The sequence below is a fragment of the Chanodichthys erythropterus genome, chromosome 16 (assembly GCF_024489055.1).
Source record: "Chanodichthys erythropterus isolate Z2021 chromosome 16, ASM2448905v1, whole genome shotgun sequence".
Classification (NCBI taxonomy): domain Eukaryota; kingdom Metazoa; phylum Chordata; class Actinopteri; order Cypriniformes; family Xenocyprididae; genus Chanodichthys; species Chanodichthys erythropterus.
The window spans coordinates 668,493-690,135 of record NC_090236.1 but is presented as its reverse complement, the minus strand read 5'-3'; the positions used below and the strand labels follow the sequence as shown (position 1 = coordinate 690,135).

The 21,643-nt window shown below is 37.3% G+C and overlaps 2 protein-coding genes across 2 annotated transcripts in view; both read left to right on the top strand.

The window, feature by feature from the left end:
* Positions 1-1,268: 1,268 nt before the first annotated feature.
* Positions 1,269-5,910, top strand: LOC137003049 (sterile alpha motif domain-containing protein 3-like). The gene is made up of 8 exons (XM_067363066.1): positions 1,269-2,469; positions 2,549-2,699; positions 3,556-3,765; positions 3,857-3,944; positions 5,049-5,207; positions 5,295-5,351; positions 5,432-5,629; positions 5,713-5,910. Exons 2-8 carry the CDS (start codon positions 2,593-2,595, stop codon positions 5,908-5,910), a joined length of 1,017 nt encoding a protein of 338 aa, XP_067219167.1. The 5' UTR covers positions 1,269-2,469; positions 2,549-2,592.
* Positions 5,911-10,230: 4,320 nt separating this feature from the next.
* Positions 10,231-21,643, top strand: part of LOC137003048 (zinc finger protein 678-like) — a 53,288-nt gene continuing 41,875 nt past the window's right edge. Inside the window, exons 1-2 of the mRNA XM_067363065.1 lie at positions 10,231-10,315; positions 10,469-11,147. Of these exons, the coding sequence (XP_067219166.1) occupies positions 10,231-10,315; positions 10,469-11,147 (764 nt within the window). The remainder of the gene's footprint in view (positions 10,316-10,468; positions 11,148-21,643) is intronic.

Here is a 21,643-nt window from a genome sequence, read left to right as displayed (position 1 = left end):
ATGCAGCAAACAAACATTCTCCCTAATTAAACAGATTCGACATATTGGCCTTTATCATCAAAATGAACCAAAATTTGAATTCACATGTGGATTGAACGGTTGTGGCAAAGTCAACAAAACCTTTAGTTCCTATAGATCACATACTTATCGCAAACATAGAGACCTTCTTTCATTGGTCAGTGAAGAAGGGGAAGTTTGTGATGATGAGCGCTGTAACTCAGAGGAACATACGGAGGACTTTCATGGTCTTGACGAGGAGTTGCCTAACACTAATGTGGAGGACATTGCTAACTGCAGAGAGTTTAGAACAGAAGATTTACTTGCAAACCTCAAGCGCAATCTTTGTCTTTTCATTTTGAAATTAAGAGAGAAGCACTGTATTGCTGCCACAGTTCAGTTCAGTATTGTGGAGAACCTGCGAGTCATCTTTCAGGAGTTCACCACTCATTATGCTGAGATTATAAGATTTCATCTTCAACAACAACATCAAATTGATACTGATGCTGATGACGATTTATCTGAACTACTTAATAAGCAAAATGTGTTTGATGAATGCCTTCGACAGATCAGTAGTGAATGGATGCTTGAGCACTATTGTGAAGATGAACTTGAATACATTGCACCTGTACAAATTCCGCTGGATCAAACAGAACATGGTGCACATTTCCAGTACATACCTCTCAAGGCTCTGCTAAGAAAGGTTGCTCAGAATGAGGATGTGTGGGCAATGCTTAACCAAGAGAAAACACCCAAACATCAGGATGTTATGGAGGACTACACTGATGGAGACCAGTTCAAAAGTTGTGTGCTTTCTTCCTTTCCGAATGTACGTCTACATTTCTACATCGATGAATTTGAGATTGTTAACCCTTTAGGCTCTAAAAAGGGAAAACATAAACTGACAGCTGTGTATTTTAAACTTGGAAACATTGATAAGAAATATACATCAAAACTTGAGAATATTTACCTTTCATCATTAATCAGACATCGGTATATTGAAGAAGATCTTACCAACTATAACAATCTGTTTCAGCCTTTGATTGAAGAAGTGATATGTCTTGAGACAGAGGGAGTGACTCTGTCATGTAATGGGGAAAGCAGAAGATTCTATGGCACAGTAGTCACCATCTCAGCTGACAATCTTTCAGCTCATTCTTTGATTGGGCTGAAAAGAAATTTTTCACATGGGAGAATATGTCGTTTTTGCATGGCCACAAAAGAAGACATCACTACCAAATTCAAAGAAGAGGACTTCACTCTAAGAGACAGTGTTAACTACAGATATCACCTACAGGCTGTCTGTGAAAATCCTGATAATGGGTCTGTTTATGGTGTGCAGAGAGAGTGCTGTTTCTCATCTCTTAACCATGCTCCTACAGTGATAACTCACTTGTTTCCACCTGATGTGATGCACGATATTTTGCAGGGAGTTATTCCTAATGCTCTCAGATGGATTCTTCATCAGTTAATCCAGGATAAACACTTCACCCTAGATCAACTAAACTTTGAAATTGAAAATTTATCATATTCTGTAAATGACAAAACATCTAAGCCACAAATCTTGACGGAAAGAATGTTACGAAGAAAAGGTCAACTCTCTGGTAAAGCTTCAGAAACCTGGACATTGTTTCGACTACTACCACTAATGGTCGGATCTTATGTACCTCCAAACAAGTATTGGAACTGCTACATTTTACTGCGCGAAGTGGTAGATTTGATCATGGCCCCAGTGGTTAGAAGATCTTGGATACCCTATCTTGAGGAGAAAATCACAGAGTTTTTGGCAACATTTCATGAACTCTTCCCTGATGGTGTCATTCCAAAAATGCATTTTTTAGTGCACTATCCTTCACTTATGCTGAAATATGGGCCATTAATTCATTTGTCTTGTATGCGGTTTGAGGCAAAACATCAGTATTTCAAGAAAGTGTCTACTGTTGTTTGCAACTTCAAGAACATCACCAAATCACTTGCTAGAAGGCATCAGCTGAGACAGTGCTGGGAGCAAGCTCAGAAGAAAAGCATTGGATATGAAGTGTGCCATGCCTCAGGAGCTTGTGATGTACCATCAAACACCCTGCCTTCTTTAGTATTGGCCACACTGGAATCACAGATTGGAAGACCTCTGTCAAATGAAGTCCTACAAAAAACAAATTCCATCACAGTTAACAATACAGCTTATAAAACTGGAGAATGCAAAGTGATTGACACTGTACACACTGAAGAGATTCCATTATTTCTCAAGATCAAAGCAATATATGGACACAGTGGTTCATGGTACATGTTTGGAAAAATACTCATTCCATTCAAATTTGACAGTCATCTCCATGCATACAAAGTTACCGAAACATCTTGGTGTGCCCTTGAAGTAGGGAAAGAGTTAGCTTTCCATGGACTGGACACTTATAAAAACCTGGAAGGAACTCTTTTGATCCCCTTGCGACATTGGATTACTAAATATTAGAATGTGTATGTGCATTTATACACAATTCCTAATGCAGTTTGGTGGAAAATGTTGTACTCCTATTGACTCTTCTTGTTTTTACAGAGAATGAAATTGATGGGGACACTTTTGTGAACCTAACTGAAAATATGATATCAAAAATATTTCCGAAAATGAAGGATCAAGTTAGATTTATAAGATTACAACAAAGCCTAAAGACGGAGATGCCCTCTAAGACCACACACACCAATCATGAGTAAGTATGTTACATCTATATTTTAAGTACAAAGTATGTAGACAAGCCCTACTAATTTCTCAGTACAAGATTTTCAGACACAACCAATGAGGTTTAATCCCAGTATATATATGCATTACTACCAAATCAAATCTTTACAATATCAAAAAAAAAAAAAAAAAAAACCTATTTTGGTGTATGTAACATGCACCTCGCTGTAACATTGTCACAGATTCAACCAACACACCCTCAGCACCAGGTCCTTCAGCTCTTCCCACTCATTCCCAATCACTGAGAACTGAACTGCCACACCTGTTACACCCTCATGAAGCACCACCTATAAGCACACTGTTGTGAAACATTGCGAACACATAAAATTTTACAACTGAAGAAATATCTTATTTGTACATTTAATATTGTACCAGATAATGCTGGTTAGACTGAATAATTAAACACTTACAGTGTGCAATGATGCACACAGTGGAATTCACCATACAATCTCAACATGCTCCAATCACACAACATTGTCCAACCATACAGTCTCAATCTGAGCAATATGCCGAAGATACAGTTGGTTGACAGTAACCCACTTTGACTCAATTATTTTCAAAAATGCACACCACATTTCTACCTTCTTCTTTACATTGCCATATCAAATCGTGTGTTAGTTTCCCCAAACGAGATTTCAGAGATTGAACCATGCCTGCTCGGTAGACGCAACACTTGAACAGAATGCTATACAACTATTATAATGTAATAAATCAGCTTAAACATGACCTTTTGCATACCAACGCTTTAATAAAGAACTGTTACTTTTACCTTTGTGTCTCCTCTCCTGTGTTGTGATAAACACTTCTCTGAAATCTTTTTTCTGTAGGACTTCAGTTGATATTTCACATGGCCCAATATTAAAACACAACATTGCCCAAACAGTGTGGCCAGCAAATTATCAGCTGCCCAAATTTCCATTGGCAATACAAAAAAAACTTGATGAGGAGAGCAGAGATTTTTTTTCTTCAACAGGACGGAACAAATGGAGATCGAAAGTAATTCAAACTCTGTTTGATCAGATGTGCACATATACATGGTAATTGTATAGCATAATTAATAGCATAATTTTAATAGCTTAACTTTAGAGCATGATTGAGGCCCATTTTTTTCTCTCTTTTTTTCCCCAGGTATCCAACAAGTGAACAGTACAACAAGGTGTGTTCAGCCCTGGTTGCAAAGTACCAATTCTTGAGAGACAGGACAGGAAGGGGATATGTAAGAACATGACAAGATTTTTTCAATTTTATAAACCCTTAAATACTTCCTTGATATTGTTACGGTGTAGTGTAGTAGAGATGATGCATTACACGGATATCCACAACAACGGTTCTTTTACTGAACAAAAGGAGCAAACATAACACCATCACACATTAGATTAACAATAAGGACAGACAAGGAGTGAAGGGAGTGAGTCCATTATAAAGGGAGTGCTGATGAAGAAGTCCAGGTGCAGGTGATCCGTGATGATGAGGAGAAGACGAGGGAAGTGAGTGCAGGTGTGGAAACACGAGGATCATGGAAAATGGAGTCCTGGAGACGAGGGAACTGTGACAGTACCTCCCCCGCCTGGTAGGCGCGTCCTCGCGCCGTAGATAGAACAACCGGGAGGGGGGTGGGCGCCCTGGACACTGAGGTTTCCAGGGCGGATCAGAGGCTGTGGACAGCCATGGAGGGTCAGAGGCTGTGGGCGGCCCTGCTGACCCCGAAACCCCGCCCAGGAGATCCCCACCCACAGGTACTGGGGCCCCCCCCCAAAAAATACTTGGGGAGTTTTAGGAGGGCCTTCAGTGGGCTCTTGACAGGCTGGGGCTGCAGATTCGGCGGAGGCTGAAGATGCAGGCTCGGCGGCGGCTGGAGCAGAGCCCAATGAGACAATCCGCTGCTGACATTGGTGTGGGAGGCACGGGAGGAGCAGGAGCCTCAGCGAGGAGGAAAGGCAAATCCATTTTCATTGTGGATTTCCGGCAGTTAGGTCTGTCCTTCTGTTACGGTGTAGTGTAGTAGAGATGAGGCAATACATGGATAGCCACAATAACAGTTCTTTTACTGAACAAAGGAGCAAACATAACACCATCACACATTAGATTAACAATAAGGACAGACAAGGAGTGAAGGGAGTGAGTCCATTATAAAGGGAGTGCTGATGAAGAAGTCCAGGTGCAGGTGATCCGTGATGATGAGGAGAAGACGAGGGAAGTGAGTGCAGGGGTGGAAACACGAGGATCATGGGAAATGGAGTCCTGGAGACGAGGGAACTGTGACAGATATTATCTTGAAGGTGATACATGTTTAATTAATAGTGTTATTTTTCCATTTAAGGAGTCATGGCATGAGGTTCTAAAGAACAAGTTCAAAAAAGAAAGATCACCCTTGGTTGATATTGAGGAGATTAACAGTATTCGAAGCAGATTTAGCAGAGTAAAGAAGCATGCTCCAAGCATCCAAGCATCTGACACCAAGAAGGCAACTAATAAAGAAGTAAGCCAAATGATATGACACCTTAATGGATATTTACAGTAATGGATATCTTTATTTCTTATTTTTATTGTTTTTTTGTTTTTTTAGACCGAGGATCTATCTGTAATCCAAGACATGTCCCAAAAGAGACAAAGGTCTGAAGAGGTAAGTAGATTCATCTTCAGGATTTAAGAATAGGTCAAAGTATACTGTTATAAAATAAGTGCATGTGTTTTTGTGAATAGAGTGTATCAGGAGAAGATAAATACAGCATAGGGATCCACTTGGAGAAAATAAGAACAGAATGCTTGAAGAAGACACCAAATATCCGCCTTTTACAAGACTGCATGGAACGGACAAGGAATGAGAGAGCAGACTACATGAAAAATCACTCCACAAAAGAAATACTGTTACGATATCCAGCCCTTAAAATCCCCTCAGTTGTGAGTAGAATTGTATTCCAAATTATGACTTCAAAGCAATGAATATTTGAACTTTTTTTTTTAATATGTATATTTTTTAATAGCTTGTATATGAGTTTGAAAGCATACTTGATGGAAACATTGAAAACAACATCCTGAAAAATCTGGACCTGGTGGCACAGAAAGTTATTAATGAGTGCCAGAGAAGAGAAGTTGGAGTGGAAATTTGTGCTGAGTTGGGCGAAGCAAAAAAACTTATGTTGATTTGGCACACAAAGGTAATGCATAGAATGAAAATGTAATTAATCTCTGTTTTATGGATAATAAATATACAATTCACAATTAACACTAACATATAGTATAATATTCATGGATATTTTCACAATTTTACATTTAAGGTCTCTCAATGACTGCTGCTATCCTGCTGCTTCCACTTTTATTCAAGGAGAATCCGAGATCTCTATATCTTATCAATGAGGTATAGTAAACTTATAAAATTTGTTTTTTAGCGCCTTCTTTTTAAATGTGTGCAAGTTCCACTATAGAGTGGTGCAGGTATGACATCAAAACCCCAAAAGATTTTCCAATGGGATTTTATATTGTTTTTTTTATTATTATTATTATTATTATTTATTACTAAAATAGAGCCTGTGGTAAACATAACTTGACGACATTGACATTTTGTCACCTATACCGAAAATGTGAATTTTGAAGCAACATTTTTGGAAAAGTATGTTTCTAAGTTACTATATGAAACAGTGTGCATGTGTAATTTACAATGCAGAAAAAACGTCAAAGTATCTTCACGTTTGAGTCACCATGTTTACCACAGGCTTTATTTTACTCATATGTGAATGTGACCCTGTACCACAATACCAGTCATAAGGGTCCATTTTTTGAAATTGAGATCTGAAAGCTGAATAAATAATCTGTCCATTGATGTATGGTTTGTAGGATAGGACAATATTTGTCCGGGATACAACTATTTGAAAATCTGGAATCTGAGGGTGCAAAAAAATTAAAATATTGAGAAAATCATCTTTAAAGTTGTCCAAATGAAGTCTAGCAATGTATATCTACTCACAAAAATAAATTTTTGATATATTTACAGTAGGAAATTTGCAAAATATCTTCATGGAACATGATCTTTACTTAAAATCCTAATGATTTTTGGCATAAAAGAAAAATCGATCATTTTGACCCATACAATGTATTGTTGGCTATTGCTACAAACATACCCCTGTGGCTTATGTTTGATCCAGGGTCACATATTTTGAAAACCCCCCTTATAAAATTACTATTCTGGGTTCTGATGTCATACCTGCACCACTCTATATCAGCAGCAACAACATGGAGGGAATAAATGATGGCAGAATTTTGGGGGAACCTTTCCTTTAATGGCAAATTTCTTTATAATTTAAATTTATAATTATATTTTTCTCACTGAGATCCACTTATAATAGGATTCTTGCCACCAAAACATTCATTATTAGTTTTATGACTATATTTTGACAAAAAAACATCCTAACATTTGCCAAATTTTGCGAGTTATAATTTTTTTTAAATGTTTGGAAAAAATAATAATCATGAATGGTATTTTAACTGCTATATATCATTATACCTTACATTATCTGTTCTTTGTTTAGGAACCCCGTACACCCAACCCTGTGCTGTACATAAAGGGAAGTGCCTTGGATGATGAGTCTCTTCTAGAAATATTGATGGAAGGGGAGAAGGTCTGTGAAGTGGATGATCTGACCATGGCTCTTGTTGTTCTGATGGCAATACACTTCATATTCAACATAGAATATGCTGCAAAGATGAGAAACACCCTGAAATTTGTTGAAAGGTTTTTAATGTGCCATTTCGCAGAAACCAAAATACCACCCACAGTGATTAAAATGGCCAATTTTTTGTTTGATTAAATGTACATATTTGAGTGTGTGTATGGGTGGGTGTAAATTCATGATGTAAATACCTGGAATTGGTTGTTGTGAACATTAATTTCTTTCCAAAATATTCTAAATATATATAAATATATAACCAAAATACCACCCACAGTGATTAAAATGGCCATTTTTTGTTTGATTAAATGTACGTGTGTGGGGGTGGTGGGGGGGGGGGGGGGCGGTGGGGGGATAAATTCATGATGTAAATACCTGGAATGGGTTGTTGTGAACATTAATTTCTTTCCAAAATATTCTAAATATATATAAATATATAACCAAAATACCACCCACAGTTGGCCAGTTTTTTGTTTGACTGAATGTATTGTGGGGAAATGGGTTAATAATATTTTTCCCCCTAAATATTGTGAATAATCAGTTTTTTCATGAAAGAGAAAATTCTATATTAGTTTCAATAAGCCTTAATTTGTACTTTGTGTCCTGTGCTCAAATTTGTATATGCCTTTATGAAATAAATAATTCATGAAGAATAATAGGTTGTGTCTGTGTTGTGAATTGGGATTAAAGTAGTAATGTATAATATTAATAATAATAATAATAATAATGATGATGATGATGATGATGTCTAAAAAGGTTCAAAATGGAACCAATGCTGGGCATTAATGCACCTTTTAGGGAAGGTTCCAATTTGAACCTTTTCAAAAAGGTTCAAAAATGAACCTTTAAGGTTCCCCCACAGTTGCAATATCCAGGAACCTCAAAAGGTTCATTTTTGAACCTTTCCTTCTTAGAGTGTATGTCATGCAACACTACTATCATTTGTAACTGTTTATTTATTCAGATTTTATTACTGATTGTTTACTAATTCAATTCAAACTTTGAAATCAAGCTTGTGCTGTGTGGAAGCTTTTGCAACAAAATTACCTCATTGTCAAAAAACACATACATTGAGTGAGCAAACATTTAGATGAGTTATTGTAAAAAGATCATGTCTCATCTGTGACTTTGATTAAACCACTTGATTCATATGGATTACTGTCACATGTGACACTTTTTGAATCTTGAAAATATTGATTTAATATAATTTAAATTGATAGACAATATAAATGGATAGACAAAAAATTATGATATAATACTAAAAAAAAAAAAAAAAACCCATCTAAACTGCATTATATATGGTATCAAACATAGATATTTTCCAAGGTATCGTATGGAAGTTAAAAATTCCAGTGTCATGTATAAAATCATTATCACATTTCCAATAGTGCGGATATTAAGGAACAAAATGTTAGTTTTGTGATATGTGACCCTGGACCACAAAACCAGTAAATTTTTTGAAATTGAGATTTATACATCATCTGAAAGTTGAATAAATAGGCTTTCCATTGATGTATGGTTTGTTAGGATAGGACAATATTTGGTCGAGATACAAGTATTTGCAAATCTGGAATCTGAGGGTGCAGAAAATCACCTTTAAAGTTGTCCAAATGAAGTCCTTAGCAATGCATATCCACTCACAAAAATAATATATAATATATATAATAATATATAATATACAGCTATGGAAAAAATTAAGAGACCACTTAACATTGATTTCTGAACTTGGAGTGGTCTCTTAATTTTTTCCATAGCTGTGTATATATATATATATATATATATATATATATATATATATATATATATATATATATATATATATATATATATAAAAATACATTTTTTTGATATATTTATGGTATGATCTTTACTTAATATACTAATGATCTTTGGCATAAAAGAAAAATCGATAATTTTGACCCATACAATGTATTGTTGGCTATTGTTACAAGTATACCTGTGCGACTTATGAATGGTTTTGTGGTCCAGGGTCACATATTGCTTATAGCTAGCATGAAGCAGATGTTGTGATATATTTTTCTTCCCTATATACTGTATGTCCAAATAGAAAGGCTTCTCAAACATAAACAAATGTAGGGCGATGTTTGATTTTGTCCATGGGGAATTTATTAGAAGTTTTTGGTTTGCTATTGGTTGATCTCATGTGAGTGACGGGTTGCCCCGCCCTCACACCAGTAAACGCATCATCATTAGAGATGTCGCTGCAAGAGGGAGGGGAAGTTATTTTTGATTATGAGGCACATCCTCATTATTTAAAAAATAATGATGTGCACAAATAAATAATTTATGATAAATACCTCAATTTTCTATAAAAAAATAAGATTGTCCATTTTGATTTCATAGTGACTAAGTATATTACATAGACAAAAACACATTCAAGAGCATTTTTGCACCCATACCTTGAATTTTGAGGGCATCTTAACTTTCTATTATATTCTAATAGGACTCTCAAAACGTGTTTTGTTTGTTGCAAAGTGTGTGACTTACTTGATAATGTCAGCTTTCACCTTGTTAAAACAACAATTACCATATTATAGTAGAAGATGCAAATTGCACACCCCCTAGGTTACTGTTACTTAATAATAGCTCTTCTTTTTGTATCCAGTGTCAGACACAGTGGTTTCATTTAAGATTTAAAATGTATTTCACTTGTTGAATCATTGAATGAATAAAGTTGAAGTGGAATTAATTGTATGAAGTAATCTATAGAGTAATCTATTTTTTTTTTTTTTTCAGATCAATCAAGCAAGCAAGCAATCAAGCAATCACTGCTCACACCTTCATACAAGCCATTCACAACTAAATGCTGTTGTGAAGATGGAGATTATTAAGGGAGACAATGATGATATCAGAAATTCAGAAGCATGCAGAGTGAAAGATGAAGATACTGAGGAACAAATAGGTTGGTGTCTGTTCTTGATTCTTCATTAATTACTGTTGAAAAACATGAATGAAACACATTTCCTGACAGATTTAACAGAATTGTAGACAGCTGTTAAAGATTCATAGAAGCGTGTTTGAAAATCACAACTAAAAATGTATATTTTTATTATAGACTTGATGAAAGTGCAAGAGGAAAGTGAAGAACTGAATGAAATGCAGAAGAAACATCAGATTCAGGATTCAGATTCAGAAGCCAAAAAGTCTTTTACCTGCCCTCAATGTGGAAAGAGCTTCACGTGTAATTCAAGCTTTATTATTCACACAAGATGTCACACTGGTGAGAAGCCATTCACATGCCCTCAGTGTGGAAAGAGTTTCCAAAATAAAGGAAACCTTAGTAGTCACATGCAAATTCACACTGAAGAGAAGCCGTTCACATGTGATCAGTGTGGAAAGAGTTTCAAATGGTCAAATAGTCTCAGAGTTCATAAGCTCATTCACTCTGGAGAAAAGCCATTTGATTGTAAACAGTGTGATAAGAATTTTTTTAAGGAATCGGACCTAAAGGGCCACATGAAAGTTCACACAAAAGAAAAGCCTTACTTGTGTTCTGTTTGTGGAAAGGCATTTTCATGGCTGGGACGCTTTAAAGATCATGAGAAAATACACGCTGGTGTGAAAGAGTATTTGTGCTCCGATTGTGGTAAAGCCTTTACTACAGCCACTCAGTTAAAAGTGCACCAAAGGATCCACACCGGAGAAAAACCTTACAAGTGTTCATATTGTGAAAAGAGTTTCAAGCAGTTAGGAGGCCTGCAAGGACATGAGAGAATTCACACTGGAGAGAAGCCATATCAATGCCATCAATGTGGAAAGAGATTCATCTGTTTCAGAACTACACAGATTCACAGAAGGAAGCATTGCCCAAAATTAAATGGAATGTCTGCACATTTATAAAGCTTTTTTTAAATTATTATAATTTAGTATTATTTGGGAGGGGGTGTTATAGATGTGGGAAATGTTTCATTGGTGTTTTCTTAATACCTCTGTATAATGCTGAATAAAGTTTATAATAAAGTATGTTTATAAGTGCAGTGCTGCTTTGTGTCAGGGGTAACTGCTCTATTTCTGCTGTTCCATAAGCATCACTGAGTGTCAGTGAATTTTCATTCAGTCCATCTGCTGTTTTTTTCCTAAACAAAAAAAAAAAAAAAAAAAAATATATATATATATATATATATATATATATATATATATATATATATATATATATATTATATTATATTATATGATCATGCCTTTGCTTAAATGGTTCAACGGCAGAAATGTGAATCATATTTTCATGGTCATATGATGTTACAATCACTTTAAAAGAAGCTGGCTTAAACACAACCCAATTTGGGTAATTTTGACGACACAGTTTGACGACTACTTTTTCGAGAACTGATTGTTTACCATCTAATCTACCCAGGCCTTAATATGTGGCCTTGTTAGGAGATGTGACTGGTCATAATGATTTGGCTCAAGTGTATAATCTATTCCTCCATCTGGTTATCTATTTTAAATTCAGCATGGTGGGTTCATGTGCATTTGGTTTACATTAGGAGATGTCTTTATGAAGTGTGCTGTATATGTAATATCTGGCACTATGAATTGTGCCAGATATTACATAAACACTTGTGAATTTTAAATGTGTACTAGGTTATTATTTTGTGTGCACTTTATAATGAAATAGGATAACCACTGTAAGCTATTTAATTGAGGTTACAAAGTATAAGGGTGCTTTCACACCTGCCTCATTTAGTTCGGTTGAATCGTACCAGAGTTCGTTTGCCCCTTTGGTGCGGTTCGTTTGGGCAGGTGTGAAAGCAGCAATCGCACTCGGGTGCGCACCAAAAGCGGACCAAACAAGCGTACCGAGACCTGCTTGAAGAGGTGGTCTCGGTACGCTTTCAAACGAACTCTGGAGCGGTTCGCTTGAGATGTGAAAGCAATCGACCCAGTTAACGGACCAACGAACCAAATTATATCATTTTACGGAAAATATGATATAAAAATCAGTAATGTCTGACTCTGTGAGTGAGCACATTATTTACATTATCTGAAAGCCAACGATCGCCTCTGGTGTGTAATTACACTTCTCCGTGCGAGAATGCTGTCCCGACGAAGTCTCAATTCCCGCTCTGCTTCATTATAAAATTCAAATGGTCTCCCTCGACAGACACACGGACAACAGGTCGCCTACTAGACAGCGCTGGGAAATCCAGAGATGGAGAGAGAGAAAGAGCGCGCGTTTGAATTTGCCGCAGCAAATATGAATTAACTGCGGGAGAGAGCTACATTTATAAAGTGTTTGTGTGTGTCTCGACAGTTACAAATAAAGCCACAATAAACTCATGGAGCGAACTTGTCAATCATTATTTTGATGGATGACGCAGAGAAAATTCTGACCAATAAGAGGACAGTTTTACTCCCATGTGACTTACCTTAACGCATTTTGGTACGCTTTGAAATTGCCATGTGAAAGCGAACCGAACCAAGAAAAAAAAGCAACATTGTAACAAATTTAGTCCCTGTTTCGGAACAAAACAAGCGATCCATAGGTGTGAAAACACCCTAAGTGCCGCTGAGCTGCTATTATTGTTAATGAAGTCTATTTTTGGTACACCTGCTCTAAGGGTGCTTTCACACCTGCATCATTTAGTTCGGTTGAATCGTACCAGAGTTCGTTTGCCCCTTTGGTGCGGTTCGTTTGGGCAGGTGGGAAAGCAGCAATCGCACTCGGGTGCGCACCAAAAGCGGAACAAACAAGCTTACCGAGACCTGCTTGAAGAGGTGGTCTCGGTACGCTTTCAAACGAACTCTGGAGCGGTTTGCTTGAGATGTGAAAGCAATCGACCCAGTTAACGGACCAACGAACCAAATTATATCATTTTCATAACGGAAAATATGATACAAAAATCAGTAATGTCTGATTCTGTGAGTGAGCACATTATTTACAATATCTGAAAGCCAATGAGCGCCTCTGGTGTGTACTAATTACACTTCTCCGTGCGAGAATGCTGTCCCGACGAAGTCTCAATTCCCGCCCTGCTTCATTGTAAAATTCAAATGGTCTCTCTCGACAGACACATGGACAACAGGTCGCCTACTAGACAGCGCTGGGAAATCCAGAGATGGAGAGAGAGAGAAAGAGCGCGGGTTTGAATTTGCTGCAGCAAATATGAATTAACTGTGGGAGAGACGGCTACATTTATAAAGTGTTTGTGTGTGTCTCGACAGTTACAAATAAAGCCACAATAAGCTCATGGAGCTAGCTTGTCAATCATTATTTTGATGGATGACGCAGCGAAAACTCTGACCAATAAGAGGACAGTTGTACTCGCATGTGACTTGCCTGAATGCATTTTGGTACGCTTTGAAATGTTGCCATGTGAAAGCGAAACGAACCAAGAAGAAAATGCAACATTGTAACAAATTTAGTCCCTGTTTCGGAACAAAACAAGTGATCCATAGGTGTGAAAACACCCTAAAGCCCATGATAAACAAAGCTCACAAGTGCCCCTTAGTGGTGGCTGCAGTTAATTGCACTGGTGGCGGTGGTGGGACTGAAACAGTAGGCTTGTTTGAGATGCGCCTAGCCTCGCCTTAAGTTCAGCCGAGAGTAGGCGGCTGCAGTGAGGGGAGGAGTGAAAAAAGTGCAGGCAAGATGGCAATTCTCCGTTGTCGGAGTGCATCAGACACCTGCGAGATCAAATATCGCGGGATTCACACTCGTGCGCTGTGTTGCTGATAAACTGGATGTAATTAACGTTCTGTTGCTTTTAAATTAAAATAAACATAATGAACAATACACCCAAAGTACTTGATATTTATTTCCATTCGAAGGATGTGTGTATCAATCATTTTTATTTTAATTACAGACATGTCTTTATATATTTTTATAAATATGATAACAATCACATAACCCACAGAGAGATCGCACTCTCAGAGACTTTTGGAATATTCACACATAATTTATACGCATAAAATCATGGTATTAGTGTTTCAAAATCAAACATTTTAAAAGAGATCAATACATCACGGTTGTTTAAACCAATAAGCTTTAAGCTGTGTCGTCATCAAGTCGTTTCCCATCCTGCTTTTGGTCAGCGCAGTCGGTGGAGAGCAACTGCGCTCGACTGCAGAATCCGATGAGGCCGCCTCGCCCTCGCGAGAGGTTTTTAACATACATCAGCATGACATCAGAGCAAGGCGGACCACCCTCGGACACATTTCTAACCGGCATGCATCTCGCGGTGATCGGTTCTGCGCAGAATTTGCTCATCTCAAACAAGCCTAATCTTTCACTTTCTGTCGGTCACTTTCTGACGTGGTGTCGAAATACCGCCATTAGGGGGTCACTTTTGAGAGCCCCAAATCATCATGATGTTTTCAGAAAAGGCCAATGGAATTGGCAAGTGAAATGTGCATGTCTGGACATGGACCACCAGGTAAAAAAAGAGGGTGTGTATTTCCAACATGCCTTTCTGTTTGTGTTCTTCTAAATGTGTTTGTTTCATGTCTCTCTCGGACGGCCACAAGCTTTGCCTTCAGTGTTTGGGCTGCACTCATGCCAACCCAGCTAACACACGACGTAACAGTTACGTAATGTATTCGTACTTTTTGGTAATGTCATGACTTACTAACTGACAACGTAACTACGACGTCGCATGCCAGTAATTTCATTACCTTCAGATTACCATCTCACAACGTCGTCAGTACGTTCTCCTAACGTTATAAGATTACCAAGAACGTTCCAGATACGTCCTCTATTCGTAATATATTGGTAATTCCATGACTTACTAGTAACGTAACTACAACGTTGTATGCCCGTAATAATATTACCATCAAATTACCATATCACAACGTCGTCAGTACGTTCTCCAAACGTTACAAGATTACCAAGGACGTTCCAGACAGGCACGTGCACACATAGACAAAAAAGGGGCTTGAGCCCCTGCCCTTTTTCTTCCTCGAGAGAAAGTGCCCTTTTTTCTGGGGTGCTTTTTTTTTTTTTTTAAATAAATGAATATATATTCCTGTTTGCGCTTAGCTTCCCTGTCAAACAAATATATTTACTGTGTAAAACAAATAATAATAAAAAAATACTATATCAGGTCGGCTTTGTCGAGTTCAGATCCCTCGCTCCGCGACACGCCATTCATGCCCGCACGCTCGCGCTCGCGCGCCATGCCCCACTTCACCTCGAGTTTGCTGCTGGTTGATAACTTGTGACAACTATTCCCGCAAAAAAAAAAAAAAAAAATGCAACTGCTGTCTGGCGATGAGAAGCGAAAAAGAAAAAAGCCCTAGATGGATGCATCCCGTGCATTTCTTTCAGGTAGGCTAGCCTATGTTCACAAACCTGAAAGTTTTGTCTATTTAAGGGTTATTTATACATTTAACGCTGCATTAATAGTTTGTCCACAATCAACACATCTGCCTGATTTGATACTAATGAAATTTATGTCATATTATAATTTCAATCATTTTATTGTGCTATGCATTGCGTTTTGAACCATGGTAAAGATATTGGTTGGGCTGTCAATACAAGAAGAGGATCATTCCATGGACGCACATTCATGAACCACATTTTTAGACAGTTTTCTAAAGATGCATGGTTTATTTAAACTTTTTAAAATCAAAATACAGCATCAGCTACATAATGCTATTCTTACATCTACACTTACACAGGATAATACATCAATAAAAGTTTAAACCCTCGCTCTGTCCATATATTCTTGTTGAAGAAATTACAGTGGCTGTAGCATTTCTATCACAAAGAAGTGGCCGAATATTATTATTTAGCTAATAACATATTTTTAATCATGGTGGCTTTGATCGTGCTGTGCTGTCTAACAACAAAAATCAGCAGGCTTTTGTCGTCCTCTGCAGGCATTTGTTATAATATATAACGTATTAACAGTTCAGGAAAAAAAAAAAAAAAAAAAACCTCTTGATGTGCTTAAATATATGCAGATTAGCTTGTTTTGGTTAATTTAGAAGAAATCTACAGATGCAAACAGACGGAGGGTAGTAGGCTTAAAACAAACACCATCTAAATGTGTAGGGCTAGGGTTAAGTTTTCTTTCCATTAGAGTAAAAGACATGGCAGCAAAAATGGACCTTAACATTGTAAAATTGTAAAATCTTAAAATTGTCCACTTCATGAAAGAAGTATTCCAATAACACCAAAAAATTACAACGATTTATTGATTTGTGCAAAATAAACAAATTATTAGTGAAACTATGTCCCTCTCCTTGGTCCAGTAATTTATTCTAAATATATATCTACTTGAAAATAGTTGGTGTTGACTTCTCTTGTGATAAACCTAGTGAAGAAGACCATGGTCTCTGTGTGAACTGATTATTTTGTAGAAATCTGTGGAGTATAAAACAATTGAGTGAGTATCAGGGAAGTCAAAGTTGTCTTAATATATTTAAGGGTTCATTATTTTTTAAATAAATAATTATGAGAAGTGCCCTTTTTTCCACTTGAGCCCCTGCCCCCCAAAATGTCTGTGCACGTCCCTGGTTCCAGATACGTCCTCTATTCGTAATATAATGGTCATTCCATGACTTACTGGCAACGTAGCAGCAACGTCATGTGCTCGTAATTTCATTACCATCATTTACACATTCTTTATATGTTATTATTACCAGAATTTGCAATATAAAACGTGTAATTAAATGTCAGACACAAGACTGAAATGTCCCCTTAAGAAAAAAAAGGTTTCTTTTCACCAAATCAGAGTATGGATGACTGTTTTTTATATATAGTGACGTGACATACAGCGCGCGCCTCCACAAATGTAGTGCGCGCGTGCCCACAGTATGTTGATAAGAGTGTAAAGTTAATTTTTCTGAGAGAAGAATTTATTTTTCCGAGGTGACAACGAATAAATGGCTTTTATAAAAATGTATAAAGTTAACTTTGGAAAGACGCAAAACCTTTTTTTATTGTTATGTTTACGTTAGTGCAGGTGACGGTTAGAGTTGCCATGGCAACCGGGAAAACATTCAAGCTGCTGGAGAGGACAGCGTCGACGTTTCTCCGTGTTTCTCGTCAGTTTTATAGCAATAAAGTTCAACAACTGCGTCAGATTGGTTAAGTAACATTACCCACAGTCTACTTTAAGTACTTTTGTTAATATTTTTACCTTTGTGATTTCCTTGATCGTCTGAAATATATGTTATGCAAAATGTTACATTAGCATAGCATATGTTTTTAATGATTCTGAGAGCAAAACGTCTTGAATGCTTTTATTTTATGTTTCGCTGTAGGCTATATGTTTTTATTTATAGTTTGAGTGTATTTCATTATTTTTATTTGGAGTTTTATTCATGTTCTGTGTGTTTTTCAAAATAAATGAATTGAATTAATTTCGAGTCTGCATTCATCGTTCACAGCTGTTGGAATAGCCTTTACATTAGTTTGGGCAAATGAGGACATAAATTAGGTTAAACTACTGCATGTCCGCCCATAGAAAAATAAATAAAAATAAGAATTACCAACTGATGACCAACACACAACTATTGATACACAACGTTGCCACGACGTCGCAGTTACTAACTGGCAACGTCACAAAGTTACGTTGTGGCGACGTATAGGCACCTTTCACTTTTCCGGTTGCCACGACGTAACTAGTTACGTCGCCAAGACGAAAGTTTGGTCACCAAATTACGTTGCAGTTACGTAACAGTCACGTATTTTGGTTAGCTGGGAAGGCATCGTTCTTGGATGGTTCATCCTCAATTTGAGAATATGACCACGAGCACGTTGCGTTCATGGCTCTCATTCTTTTAAGCCGAGTTCAGACTGCACGATTTTCAAAGCAGTCGGGTCACTGTTCTTTTCACACTGCATGACTATCTTGGCCAGCATTCAGTCGCTGCTGTGTTCAAACTGCACGATGGATCGGCGATAGAAGGTTTCACACTGCGTGACTTTACAATCGGTCTTTGTCAGACACGTGATTTTGTTGTGTGTGACGTCACCGCGGCGCCATATTTGTGGTATCCCTGCTGACTGTGAGAATGAAAGAGATTACACGAGTTGAGATAACAAGCAAATAACTCGCAAATATGAAGAAGCACAAGAACAAAGTTAAAATTTCATATCGCGATAAACTCACCAAAGATGCCAGGGACCGTTATTTGGAGAATTTTTCATCCATTCATAACATAGATCTGTACGAGCTGACTGCAGTAAGTTGGAGTGCTACTGACCCCGCATTGCTACCTAAATCATCATACTTAAATATTGTTAACTGTCTTGTTTATGGCATAAACGCATAGTGAACAATTTAAAAACTATAAATCCCTCGAAGATCACAGATATTTCACTAATGGGTGCAGGATTTATTTATGTTCTGAAGGAAGGACTGCGATAACACAGTATAGTAACGATAATGATGTCGTGTTAACTATATAACAAGTGCATGATTAAGGATGGTTTAGTATTATCAGGAAGAATTTTGAACTAATACTACCCTTTTTTCATGCATTTTTTTCTTTATTGCATTAAGTACATAAACCAATGTATAACACAATAAACATTGTTCCAATAAACAAGGCATCATCAGAGATGTATGTAGAATTTAATAGTGTATTTTATTACAGTACATTCTGATATAGTATACCTTTTAGACCTACCTCTGTGTTGTCTGGGTCAATGACATTATGAGTCTTTTTTTTTTCTTTTTTTTGTCCAAAGGCCTTAATAATAATAAAAACAAAGATATGTCATGCAAGTTAAATATCTGATTTACAGATTGTGTATATTATTAATTATCCTGTTAATACTATAAGTGCATATAACATAAATCTACAAATCACCCTGAAAAATTTAATTATACATGCTTTATTGTTCATGCAAGACTGGATAAAGCATCAGCACATTTTTACACTACAATTCTACAAAAGATTCAAACATGCGCTGATTGGATGGTTTCTCTGTGAAAATCTCAAAACAGTCAGTAATCTCTGCTACTCTGTATTTAAACAAAGGAGACATATTTCTGTGCAAATCATCTCTGTCAGCCCATACAGCTGAAAGCTTCAGGTTTGCATAGATATGACACAGTTTCATTGAATGTTCTGTATACCGTCTCAGGGGAAACATTAGAAGTGTTGTGCAGGCAGATCAAATCTGAGGTATATTAAGGTTCACAGAAGCATTTGAAATTTGTATTTGTTGCGTCTGGAATCAGAGGCACAAAAAAAAAAAAAAAAAAATTGTAACGCCATAAAGGTTCCCAGGTTTGGCAGACCCGTATAGTACATTAACATCATCTCCAAAACAAACATCAGACATCCTGTACATATCAAGTCGGTTTACTTCTGCACATGCAGATCACCATCTCCTCCAGCCTCCTGCATCTTCTCAGTGTGAAGATGATCACTTTCTCCAGCCTGATGGACCATAGTGTCAGCTGACTGACTTGGGTAAAGTTGGTTTTATATTCGCACATCCGTATTCAATAGCCTTGTTAATCACACTACATTGGACATTCAGTGGACATTCACAAGTAAATATGCCATTAAACAATACTTGCCTATTTTGATCGACTGTGAAAAATGTTATAAGTTGACAATCGTTGGTCGTCAATATCATGTCGCTGCTTAAAATTCACAAACATTAATTTATTGCATATTTATTGGAAAGTCTGAATTTATCAGAAGTCTGAATGTGCAAATATAAAACCAACTTTACCCAAGTAGCTGACTGGATTGTTTTTCCTTAGTGTCTGTGTGTGCATCTCAATCAGCTCTGAGCTCTTGAATCAGTATATTGTGTATATAAATTTTGTGACTGAGACCGTCCTGATCAGTGCCCTAACTAATGAACTAGGGAGCTGATTGAGACACAGCCTGTGTTTAATGCTGATGTGGCCTTAATGTAGGGAGGGATGGTGTCCAGTTGGGGTCAGTCTCCATAATCATTAAGCAGGCTGATCTGCAATGAAATGAAAAGGTCCACAGACCACAGCTGTAAAAAGTAGTCAGAAAATTAGAATCAGTATATAGATACAGAGCAAAAATGTCGTACCTTAAGTATAAAAATGCTGTAGCAAAATTAAGAAAAATAAAATGTAGACATATTCAAGTAAAGGGATTCAGTTTAAATTGACTTGTTTCATAGCACATACAATCCAAAACAATGCGTTGCTATAACGTTTTCTACTTTAGAAAACAGAAACCTCTAACTTACCTTTGTGAAATGTAGAAAGCAAACATACTTGAATGGAGATATCTTGACGAAAGTGATGTTTTGCGTCTCACCGCGGCAACCCGTGAGATCCGGCGCCTCTGTTATTGCCTCTAACGTTACATACTCTCCGTACAGCCTTTTTTCAAGTAGGAAACCGACTAAATCTAATCTCGTAGTAAAGTTTTTGACATTTTCTATCGTGGGACATATTATTGCAGCTTTTCACACAACAAAAGTGTGCCATTTTTACAATGAAAAGTAGCCAAAGAAGAAACAACTCTGCACTGATACAGAGATTGTTTGGATACCTCAGAAATGGCGACGACACCCATAATGCACTTCGGTTTTCACGAGTGTGACGTCACCTGACAAAGACCGATAGGAAAAATCGCCGACAACTCTGTCTGGCACGCAAACTACGTTTCACAACCAAACACACGCGAGACGTGACAAGGAAACAACGCGATATCACGCGTTCAAGACCGGAGTTCTCGTGCGAGACTGGCCCTGCGTTTCAATCAGCTCCCTAGCTCCCTAAGTAGAATCAGTATATGAAAGTGAATGTGGCTGATACCCTCATCAGTGCCCTGACTACTGAACTAGGGAGCTGATTGAGACACACGGTGGGATTATTATTAAATATAGTAGTCCGCAAGAAGCTTGAAATATGAATTGCCTGTGCGCTGATTTGCAGCGAAAACAACATAAATAAAAGAATATGGAGAAGGAAATGTTTGGGGAGACTGTGGATTGTGTGTTCTACAAAGACAGTTGGAACTAAATAAATAACTTTTCAATGTGCTGCTGTTGCGGATGGTCAAGCAAATGTTTGTGCTTTGTTTTTGTTTGATGTAATTGTAATGTTTATCTGAAACGAAGACATGCTTGCTGATATTGTGGTCTATAACTCCTCCCTGAACTCCCCGCTGTTCTGTATTTGCTCTCTCATTGGCTGTCGGTCATTGCCGATGTAGTTTTCAGTCAGAACACTTTTCACACTGCATGATTTTGAATCGCCGACAGGTCCAGATATTTAGCATGCCAAATATCTCACGGGTGTCGGCGACTCGTCGGCGATTCTCTCATATCCAC

Excerpts from the sequence above, each read along its gene's own strand:
- LOC137003049 (XM_067363066.1), top strand. The coding sequence starts at position 2,593 with ATGATATCAAAAATATTTCCGAAAATGAAGGATCAAGTTAGATTTATA. Across the intron at positions 2,700-3,555 it reads ACCACACACACCAATCATGA|GACTTCAGTTGATATTTCAC; the intron begins GTAAGTATGTTA and ends TTTTTTCTGTAG. Across the intron at positions 3,945-5,048 it reads ACAGGACAGGAAGGGGATAT|GAGTCATGGCATGAGGTTCT; the intron begins GTAAGAACATGA and ends TTTCCATTTAAG.